General features: G+C 39.1%; 2 protein-coding genes across 2 annotated transcripts; both read right to left on the bottom strand.

Annotated features, from left to right (window-relative positions):
* Positions 1 to 5162: 5162 nt before the first annotated feature.
* LOC138878287 (secreted RxLR effector protein 161-like) lies at positions 5163 to 5588 on the bottom strand. The gene has a single exon (XM_070157954.1). It carries the CDS (start codon positions 5586 to 5588, stop codon positions 5163 to 5165), a length of 426 nt encoding a protein of 141 aa, XP_070014055.1.
* A 3589-nt stretch (positions 5589 to 9177) lies between these two features.
* Positions 9178 to 9737, bottom strand: LOC138878286 (uncharacterized). Its single transcript, XM_070157953.1, has 2 exons — positions 9636 to 9737; positions 9178 to 9573 (listed from the first exon to the last, which is right to left on the bottom strand). Exons 1-2 carry the CDS (start codon positions 9735 to 9737, stop codon positions 9178 to 9180), a joined length of 498 nt encoding a protein of 165 aa, XP_070014054.1.
* Between the last annotated feature and the right edge of the window lie 1919 nt (positions 9738 to 11656).

Genomic DNA, 11656 nt, shown 5'->3' with positions numbered 1-11656 from the left:
CGTAGTTTAATAGAAAAACATCACTCTCGGTTATTTTGGACAGTTATTTGATTTAGTTTGCTTAGTTAACAATTGATCTAAGTATTTGTGGGTTCGACATCCGACTTTCGAATCACTTTGTTACTTGACGACCACGTATACTTGCGTGTTCGTTTGGCCACAACATCATTTCCCTTTACTGTTGTAGTGTAGGTCATGATATGTTCCTGTGGATCTGAAGTCCCATCGTGTTTTTGTATATCTGGCATCTTAAACCTCTTTGGGATCAACTCTGGAGCCATACTCAATTTAAATGACAATTGTGTTACTTCTTGGAATCCAGTCCCTTTAACACCGGCGATACTCCTAGATATAATCCATCCGAGCATGAAATTCTTTGCATTCTGATCCATTCTTTCATTTATTTCTCTTATGAATCTCATGAGCTCGGTTTTGAAAGGGTCATTAAAGTTGTTGTTCCCAGATCCACTACCGGTACCTTCTGCCTTGTCGAAATCGATCTCCTCCCTTGGAGTGTCGTTGTCGATGCTTTGAACTATCTCATTTGTGAGAACGTTGGGAGGAATCAGAGCCCTTCCATTAGAATTATTGGAAGCACCCGATAGCGTGTACTTCAATTCTATCAACACTTGATCTTGCCTTGAGAGGTGTCCATAATCGCTTTTTGTTGTTCTCTCAAGATTTTGACCTTTTCAACAATGTGTTCTTCATCTGCATCCTTAGGAGTTGTGCCCCTCATATGTTGAGGATACTAGCCTTCGCGAATTAGGGTTGTTTCATCTCCTTCGTTGCGGGTTTCGCTGGTTGAATCATCATGCTGGAACACATCTTCTTATTCATTGTGTGCTCCAACATTGATGATGATAGAATATAAGGGTCCACCAAACTTTATAGAGAACTAGGTTCTCTATCATATTCAACAATACATACACACGGCAGTAAATAAATGACAAGAGGAATTTTACATGGAAAATTCCCATCTCAACGGGATTAAAAACCACGACATACCCTTGTAGGATTTCAACTTTACTACTGAGAAACTTTTAGATTACAACCTATGCAACCTGGGAATTAACCTCTTAATCCCTCACTAACTTGTAATACTCTATTACAAGCCACTTTGTAATAATTCTATTACAAAGACTTTACAACATGACTAACTTTAGCCAAGACTCAAACACACAGGTTTAAGGTTTACAAAGAGTTTCCTATAGAATGCTTCTAAACAAGCTAGGTAGAAATTACAATTGAAGAACTATTAAAAAGTTACTCAACTAAGGACATATAATGACTCAATGTGGGAACTAGTCCGTAGTTACTTTGTTCTTTGTTCTTGGAGCACTTGAAACTTGTTTGCTGGATGGTCATGTGAGTGAGCTTGAGTAAAATCTCTAAGTGTTCGAGTGAATATTTTTTACCTTCCTTGATTGTATATATACATGTGTAACATCACTTACAATGATGTAAGCAAGGTAGGTAAAAAAGTCTTCCATAGAAAGTTGATTATTGCATTGTTCCTACACTGTAGCGTGTGCAGGCAGCAACTTTCCAACCGGAGAGTTGACTTCATACAGTCTCCTCGGGAACCAGTAGGGACCTGTTCCCTTTTGTTGTTTCTTCCCCTCTGAAGAGTTGAATCATATCCCACGCTGAATCCCAACCGGGAACCTAGTGATCTTAAGGTCTTGTAAATGTGTAATAGGTTCCTTATTTGGTTCTGGATGGTAAGTTTGTTAGATCATCAAAACATAAAGTAAATTACTTATGACCAAAGTACTTGTAACCTATCAATTTCCCCCTTTTTTATGATGATAAACTCATAATTGAAAATCCCAGAAAAAGTCACATAGAACCAGACTGTGAACCAGAAAGACCTTAAGTTTCCCCCTGAATCTCTACATTCCCCCTTAATTAGTACAATTATTTTCCCCCCTTTTGGCATCATAAAAAGATCTGTTGCAGGCAATTAAGCAAGAAGGAAGTCTAGTTTTAAGTTATATCATGCCACTTATGTGCACATAGCCATGATTAAAAATAGAGCATAAAAGAAAGGTATAAATAGCAACAAGATAAAAGCTTACAGTAGAGTTAGTGTTACTACTACATACACAAATTAGAACAATCAACAAAAATACCACATGTTATCATCATAAGACTGACACTGAGAGATGGGACCAGAAACTAGATTGGGGGGACATAATTTTAGATGCACTGGGAGGAGAAGGTTTAGAGGTAGAGGAAATTGTTTGGGTGACTAAATCCATTCGAGCATTTGCTAACATTTGCTCGTTGAGCAGTCTGTCTTTCAAGTCCTCCACATGTTTCCTGAGCTCAACATTCTCCTTTGTCAGGCGAGTGACCTCTTCGATTTGAGAGCGACTGGAACAAGGTGCCTCTTGCAACTGATTTATCTGAGTCTCTAGGATAGCATTCCTTGATTTCAATTGCCTTATCTCAGTAGTAGAACTGTTTTGAGCATTTATTAACTGAGATATGGTAGAAGTGTTTGCAACCCCTCCAAATTTCTCTATACACTCACATTCTTCAAGAGCGCCTTTTGAAAGAGTTTGCTTCTTGGTGCCCCCTTTAACTGTCCGAGAGGAACCTTGAAGTGCTCAAAGACCTTGGTAAGAAGGAACCCATATGGCAGCCCATGATTACAATCTTTAAAGTATGCCATTTTATTCATGTGCTCTATTATGATCCCATGCAGATTGAAGGTAATGAAGTTGCCCAGTGCTTCCATTAGGAACAGGTCTGCACGAGAGGTGATGGATCTTCGCTCAGCTCGAGGCAGCAGCACTTTTTTTACAATCTCAAATAGCAGTTGGTAAACATGAAGGAGGGCCTTCTTTTGAACCCGTTCCCCCTATTGAACTGCTTTGTCCTTCAAGAAGCTCCCTGAACACTAGACAGCCCTTCAATAAGCACACCAAGAATAGATCCCAGTAAGGAGGATTCCATTATCATATCAACCTCATTCACTAAGGCACAAATATGAACATCTTCAACCTTGTACAAGTTGGCATAAAAACTTTGAACTTCTTCCTCATATACCCTAACAGCATCACTTGTGAACAAGTGTGTCCATTGTTGGAAATCACATATCTCAACCAACTATCTCATACCAACTTCCTCTAAGACATCAGAGGCACATGTGCATCCCCATAGTACCTTTTAACTTCTCAATTTCTGTTTCTCAGCACTCCCTGAATTACCAACTTTGGCCTTCTTTGAGGAACCAGTTTCCTTATTAGTATCAACCTTTCTCTTAGCAGGCTTGGGAACACCTTTCTCTTTCTTATTAGACTTTACAGATTTTTCACCTGATTCTTTTTCCACATTCTCAGTAGTAACAGCATCATCAGACCTAGTCAGACGTTTAGCATACATAGAAGATCCCCCTTTTGGCTTGAGAAGACCATGCTTTTGTGATAACTTCCTAGTCAACGTACTAGGTTCCTCTGCTTCTTCTTTATCCACATTCACAACAAGCACTATCTTCTCATTTACAAATTTGCCATCTTTCACTAATTTTCTTCTCTTTGACTTAGCTTGACTGTTCTTAAGAGCAGACTCAAGAGCCTCTTTCTTTTGCAACCTTGTTGTGGGTCACTTAGGAGTTGGTTCTTCACCAATAGCTACTCTATGCCTAGGCAAACTGGCAATTGGTAAATCATCAAAATCTTCTTCACTATCCTCCTTTTGTTCTTCAGACACAAGGCTTGTCTCAGGCATAATCACACTTAGAGGCTCAACATCCAAATGAGGAGAGGAAGCATGATCAAAACTGACCTGGGGTTCTTGAGAAAGACCCGGAGTTGGATCCTCAGAAGGTGGATTAGGTCCTCCAGCAGGTTCCCTAGTAACACCTTCCTATGCTAAAGGTTCAACACAAGTTCATTATCCTCTCCAATAGGCTCAGATGCTTCCCCCTGAGTCTTAAGGCCATCCTCGCTTCCTTCGACAAAAACCCTTCATTGACGATGTACATCATATTTCTATGGCTTCCTTTTCTTGTAGATCTATGAGAGACTTAGGAGAAGTAGGAGCGGTACCTGTGGACAAAGGATCAGGAGCAGTCTCTGTTGAGTTAACGATTTCATTTCCCTCAGTCTTGTCTACCTTTGACCCTTCTTCTATAGGAGAACTTGAAATTTCCCGATTTTCTTCTTTTTCAGCAATACTCGTTTCATCCCTCTTTTCTGTCGAGGTAAGAGAAGAGCTCTGGGCAACACCTCTTGACCTGGAACTCGAATGGGTAAGAGAGGAGAAGGAGTGTGGGGGTGACTATGTTCTAGGGTTTTGGTTATCAGTAGTGTGAGGAGGGGAGTCGGGCGTTGGTGTTTCAACCGGTGAGGACTCGATGATACTAGAAATTATTTGATTTTTAGCCGCGGTAAGAAGAAGAGAGAAGATTTGGTGAACTGAAGAGAGAAATAATAGGAAACAGGTTTGGAAGTGTGGATGTATAGAGTGTGATGACAGAGATAGATGTATTTATGATAACAGAGGGATCAGTTAGAAAGGGTGACAGGTTTTAGGGAGATGGGTCGATTAATAACCAGTGAGACGTTTGGGTTCAAAAGACACAAAACTAAAAACTGACATGCTGATGATGTGGCACTTGTTTTAATTGTTCAGAATTATGCATGAGAGAACAGAGAAACTACTAACCGATGTTAGGCAAACCAGGTTCCATGACTGATCTCTTATCTACAAGCTTTGCCTTTTTTACCCGTGTATACACCCTAAATTGCTTATTTGCTCTGTAATCATCAAGTGTGTCTACCTATAATGGTATAGAGATAAGTTAGACTTTGCTAGAAAACACCTTTTAGTTAAGTTTACCTGAACCTTTCTTTCATAGCCAATCATTAAGGGACCAGGTTCTCAATTGGGTTTTATCATCCCCAATGCCAGACGATTTTGCTCAAAGTATTCTCTACTCAGGTATTGGTAAATATATCTGCAATTTGATCTTCAGTACTGTAGAATTTCATACATATAAGTCCTTTTTCAACATTGTCTCTAAGGAAGTGATGACGTACATCAATGTGCTTGGTCCTCTTATGTTGAACTGGATTTTTTACCATGTTGAGTGCACTCGTATTATCATATAGGAGAGGCACACAGCCTGAGAGTACTCCAAAATCTTCCAATTATTGCTTGATCCACAGACGTTGAGCACAGCAAGAGGCAGCTGGTACATATTCAGCTTCTACAGTTGAAAGTGCCACAGAGTTCTGCTTCCTTGTACCCCATGTGATTAAGCAAGAACCTAGGAAATGTGTCATTCCAGACGTGCTTTTCCTATCGACCAGATATCCTGCATAATCAGCGTCAGCATACCTAATAAGATCAAAGCTGTCTTGTGAGGGATAATAGAGGACCAGGTCCTGCGTTCCCTTGGGATATCTCAGTATTCTCTTGGTAGACTTCAGATGAGATTCCTTTGGATTGAATTGAAACCTTGCACAGATACCCACGATAAAAACAATATATGGCATACTTGCAGTGAGATACAAGAGCGACCCTATGATCCCTCTATAAATGGTTTGATTTATAGGGAAACCAGGTTCATCCATGTCTAGACGGGTAGCTATGGCAATGGCGTGTCGATGACTTTTGATGCTTTCATATCAAATATTTTCAGCAGCTCCTTAATGTACTTCTGCTGACTTATCAATGTTCCCTTCTTAGATTGTTTCACTTGAAGTCCTATGAAGAAATTCAGTTCTCCCATCATACTCATCTTGAATTCACTCCCCATGAGTTTTGCAAATTCTTCGCAGAGAGAGTCAACTGTGGCTCCAAAAATAATATCATCAACACAGACCTGAACAATGAGTAGGTTCCTCCCTCGTTTCTCTAGAAAAAGAGTGTTCTCAACCTTCTCTCTTGTAAAGCCATTTTCTAGAAGGAATTTTGACAACCTCTCATACGAAGACCTGGGAGCCTGTTTTAAGCCGTACAATGCCTTATCCAGTTTAAACACACGATTAGGGTGCTCGTGACACTCAAAGCTAGGAGGCTACTTGACATAGACATCTTCTTTCAGATAGCCATTTAGAAATGCACTTTTGACATCTATTTGGAACAGTGTGAACTCCATATGAGATGCAAAGGCAATCATAATTCTAATGGCTTCCATTCGAGCTACGGGAGCGAATGTTTCATCATAATCAATCCTTTCTTCCTGATTGTAGCCTTGAACCACAAGCATTGCTTTGTTTCTTGTTGTATTTCCAACTCGTCAAGTTTGTTCCTAAATACCCACCTAGTTCCTATAATGGTTCGATCTGCAGGTCGAGGAACCATGTGTCATACCTTGTTCCTTTCAAATTGATGCAGCACCTATTGAATGGTTGTGATCCAGTCTACATCTTTCAACACTTCTTTTATATTTTTGGGCTTTATTTGGGAAAGAAAGTCGGAGAAGGCAAGTGAGTTTCTTGCTTTCGAATCTGGTTTGAACTCCTGAGTCAAGAGGAGTGATTATGTTGTCAAGAGGATGTGAACTTTTGAACCTCTAATTTGGTGCTTGAGTCTCATTGGTAGAGGAACCAGGTATATCTGACTGGGGTTCTTGAGCTCTTCTTACTTCACAAAGTGGTGTTCCTTGGACTGCATCAACAACTCTATTTTCATCTTCAGTTGTTGTAATCGGGGGACCAGGTTCCTCTCCAATGGATGGAGATGTATTTGCATATTCTTCACTAGATTCCTTGACATGGCTCATCATATCTGCCTTTCTATTTGCCATGTCAATTACTTCACCTGAAACAGGTAAGGGCTCTCCATCTTGATCAATATGTCTGTCCTTCTCACAGGAGAGGTGAGCTTCATAAAAGATCACACGTATGCTTTCTTCGACACATTGAGTCCTATTGTTGTATACCTTGTAAGCTTTGCTTGGAGATGAGTATCCCAGAAAAATTCTTTCATCACTTTTAGCATCAAACTTTCCAAGAGCTTCTTTTCCATTGTTATGAACAAAGCATTTACACCCAAAAGTTCTTAGATGTGTCAACTTAGGCTTCCTTCCATTTAGCAGTTCATATGGAGTTTGTTCAAAAGGTACATGATCATGCACTTGTTTACCAAGTAGCACGCAGTATTGACAGCTTCTGCCCAGAAATACTTTGCGATCCCACTATCAATTAGCATTGTTCTTGCCATGTCTTCAAGAGTTCGATTCTTTCTCTCCACAACACCATTTTATTGAGGTGTTCTTGGAGCTGAAAAATTGTGAGTGATGCCATTTTCAGTGCAGAACTCATCGAATTTGACTTTGTCAACCTCCATCCCATGATCAGACCTAATGCATGCTACTTTATTACCTATCTTCACTTGAATCTTCTTGACAAAAGCAACAAACACTTCAAAGGTTTTATCCTTGGTCCTGAGGAATAAAGTCCAGGTGAATCTGGAATAGCCATCAACTATCACAAAGATGTACTTCTTTCCTCCTCTGCTTGGCACCCTCATAGGTCCACATAGATCCATGTGAAGGAGATCAAGTGGCCTTGCGGTGCTGACTTCCTTTTTGGGCTTGAATGAGGATCTTACTTGCTTCCCTTTTATACATGCATCACATACTTTGTGATCCTTGAAGCTTGACTTTGGCAGACCACGAATCAGGTCCTTCCTGACTAATTTGTTTAACAACGTGAAGCTTGCATGACCTAGCCTTATGTGCCATAATTCAGTATCATCATCAACAGTGCTTAGACAGCTTAGATCACCATTCTTCAGAGACTCAAAATCAATTATATAGATATTCTTGTATCTTTTTGCCACTAGCACCACCTCACTAGTCACTAGGTTTGTAATTGTACAGGTTTTTGACACAAATTCCACTTTGTTTCCCTTGTCCCAGATTTGGGAAATGCTTATCAAGTTGTACTTCAACCCGTTCACGTAATACACATTTTTGATTGAGTGAGAAAAAGACTTCACAATCCTTCTGACTCCTAGTATGTATCCCTTTTTGCCATTTCCAAAGGATACACTCCCTCCTTGTAGGGCCTTAAGTGAAAGAAAATTATTTGTACTTCCAGTGATGTGCTTTGAGCAGCCACTGTCCATTACCATTGTAGGTTGCTTCTTTTTACTGTTCCCTGCATAAGAAAAATTAGGATTTAGCTTTAGGAACCCAAACTAATTTGGGTCCCTTGTAATGAGGAAAGGGGTGAATCAGGGATCTTTTGGTCCATCCAGGCATTATACGTTTTTTAAATGGGGGACCAGGTTCTCTATTAGTAGTTAATTTTTCAGCAAAGGATTTGTTTTCTTCTATGACAGAAATCTGGCCTTACAGTTTTCTTTAAGGTGCCCATTGTTACCGCAGTGAGTGCAAAGCTAATTGTCGGGTACAGTAACATACTTGCTATGAGGGTTGTAGGGAACCTTTTTCCTTTGAAACCCAATCCCCTATCTGTTTCCCCCATTATTGGTGTACATGGCAATGATAGAATCAGAGGACCAGGTCCACTTGAGTGATTTTCAAGATCACTCGTCACTCTACCTAGTTCTTCCTGAAGTTCTTTGTTTTTCTCAAGCTCAGCACACATACTAAACTTCACTGAATTTAGCTCACTTTCAAGCTTAATGTGTGCCTCGCTTGCAACTTCCTGTCCTTTTTGATAATTTTCAGTCCTACTCTCCTTTTTAGGTTTCCCAATTGTTTCCTTCAAATCCGTTACCACCACTAGAAGCTCATCTCTTTCTTGTTCTACATTGGTAATCTTTTTATCTAAGACATTTCTTTCTTTCTTTAGGTTCTCAATTGACTCTCTTAAATCAACTACAACTATTACTAGGTCATCTCTAGACTATTCTGCTTTTCATAGTTCAACTGTTACGACATCTCTGTCATTTATAAGACTATGATAAGCGTTGATTAGCACATTTGCCAAAGACATGAGTTTCTTAGGAGAATAAGATTTCATATTTCTCTGAACATCCAGAAAAATTTACCTCATCTTCATCGTCATCTTAATCATCAGACTGGGCTATCAAAGCAAATTGAATCATACTCGGTTGCTTCACTGTCTACTACCATCATAGAGTTGTTAATTGGTTCATCATTTCTCCAGATTCACTTGATGAATCTCCCCCTGCAACAAGAGTTTGTCTCACGACATTGTCAGCAATATTTTTTCTGTTGAAAAGTCAATCAGGAACCGGGTTCCTTTTGGCTGCTTTATTAGAGTTGTTCTTGTACTGATCCTGCTTTAGGAGAGGGCAATCCTTGATTAAATGTCCTGACTTGCCACATTTATGACAGAGGTCATAATTCTTTGGCTTGCTATAACTTCCTTTTTTTGGAATGCCTCTATTCCTGTGAACCATCTTCTGGAATCTTCTTGTGAAGTATGCCATATCACCATCCTCACCACTTGAGTCATTGCTTTCTGTCTTGAGGGACAGGTTCTTCTTCCTCTTGGGCTCTCTTCGTTCACTGTCCTTCTTCTTCTTTAATTCATATGTTTTTAGATTGTCAAGAAGATCATCAATAGTTAGCTCCTGCAAGTCCTTCGCCTCTGTAATGGCGTTCACTTTGCTTTCCTAAGAACTAGGCAACACACTGAGGATTTTTCTAACCAGCTAATTTCTTCGAATAGTTTTACCAAAGGAGTGAAGCTTATTAATAATGGAGGTGAACCAGTATGCATTTCTTGGACAGATTCATCGTCTTGCATCTTGAAGAGCTCGTATTCAGTTGTGAGCATGTCAATTTTGGATTGCTTGACCTGTGTTGTTCCTTCGTGAGCTGTCTGAAGGGCTTCCCAGATTTCTTTGGCTGACTAACATGCTGATATCCTGTTGTATTCATCGAGATCAATACCACACATCAGAATTTTCTTTGCATGAAAGTTCTTCTCTATGGCCTTTCTATCTGCATCATTGAATTCTTTCCTTGTCTTGGGAATGGGTACAGGTGGGTCGCCAAGATTTTTGGTAGGGACAAAGGGTCCATCACATATGACATCCCATATTTTCGAATCTTCAGCCATGATGAAGTCATGCATTCTAGTTTTCCACCATCCATAATACTATCCATTGAACCTAAGAGGTCTGTAAGTAGACTGCCTTCTTCAAAGTTTGGAGAAGCAGCCATAAGGATCTTTTCTAGGTGTTTACTTGATAGAAAGAACCTGCTCTTATAACAATTAATAGAATATAAGGGTCCACAAACTCTATATAGAACCAGGTTCTCTATCATATTCAATAGTACACACACACGGTAATAAATAAATGATAAGAGGAATTTTAAGTGGAAAATTCCCAGCTCAACGGGATTAAAAACCACGATCTACCCTTGTAGGATTTCAACTTCACTACTGAGCAACTTTTAGATTTCAACCTATGCAACCTAGAAATTAACCTCTTAATCCCTCACTAACTTGTAATATTCTATTACAAGACACTTTGTAATAACTCTATTACAAAGACTTTACAACATGACTAACTCGAGCCAAGACTCAAACACACATGTTTAAGGTTTACAAAGAGTTTCCTACATAATGCTTCTAAACAAGCTAGGTAGGAATTACAATTGAAGAAATATTACAAAGTTACAACTTATCTAAGGATATATAATGATTCGATGTGGGAACTGGTCCGTAGTTACTTTGTTCTTTGTTCTTGAAGCACTTGAAACTTATTTGTTGGATGGTCATGTGAGTGAGCTTGAGTAAAATCTCTAAGTGTTCAAGTGAATGTGTTTTACCTTCCTTGATTGTACATATACATGTGTGATATCACTTACAATGATGTAAGCAAGGTAGGTAAAAAAGTCTTCCACAGAAAATTGACTGTTGCACTGATCCTACACTGTAGCGTGTGCAGGCAGCAACTTTCCAGCTAGAGAGTTGACTTCGTATAGTCTCATCGGTAACTTGTAGGGACCTGTTCCCTCGGCTGTTCCTTCCACTCTGAAGAGTTGAATCATATCCCACGCTGAATCCCAACCTGGAACCTTGCGATCTTAAGGTCTTGTAAATGTGTTATAGGTTCCCTATCTGGTTCTGGATGGTAAGTTTGTTAGATCATTAAAACATAACGTAAAGTACTTATGACCAAAGTACTTGTAACCTATCAGCAGACATTATTGATATCATTAGCTGCCATACCTAATTTTTCTCTTACAAAGGAAGGAATAAAATTTTGTTAGTAACATGTATCAAAGCAATTACACAATTGTCTATGCCCCATGGTGGGCGCTAAACTATTTACCCATAAAATGATATAGTTAAATTTGTAATGCGGTTTATAAACAAGTAAATCAATTTGACCCAAAAATACGAAATAAATAAGAATAGAAATAAGTTGATGCGATAAAATAAAAGAAAACACAAGCATGGATAAGTGTTTAGCTTCTCTATAGAAGTGGCAAGAACAAAATAAATAATAAAATAAATAAAGCAATTCTATATAATGATGGCAGATTATAGCTTTTTTCGTACAGAATAATTTTTTTCTACCAATGACGCTAATTCCCCTATTTACAGCCTTATTTAGGGAGACAAGATCCCTAAATCAAGCTCCTCTTAAATGCGAATAAAATCGTCATTGATGACTGCATAACGGTTGGCTATAAATGCAAATATTCTCTTCATTGAATGCAATCCGGTGTCAATATTTTGAA

This window comes from Nicotiana sylvestris, chromosome 9 (assembly GCF_000393655.2).
Source record: "Nicotiana sylvestris chromosome 9, ASM39365v2, whole genome shotgun sequence".
NCBI lineage: Eukaryota > Viridiplantae > Streptophyta > Magnoliopsida > Solanales > Solanaceae > Nicotiana > Nicotiana sylvestris.
Note: the sequence above shows the minus strand (reverse complement) of the source record. Positions and strands in the feature narration are given on the sequence as shown.

Excerpts from the sequence above, each read along its gene's own strand:
- LOC138878287 (XM_070157954.1), bottom strand. The coding sequence starts at position 5,588 with ATGGATGAACCTGGTTTCCCTATAAATCAAACCATTTATAGAGGGATC.
- LOC138878286 (XM_070157953.1), bottom strand. The coding sequence starts at position 9,737 with ATGCTCACAACTGAATACGAGCTCTTCAAGATGCAAGACGATGAATCT. Across the intron at positions 9,574-9,635 it reads TAATAAGCTTCACTCCTTTG|GAAAGCAAAGTGAACGCCAT; the intron begins GTAAAACTATTC and ends CCTAGTTCTTAG.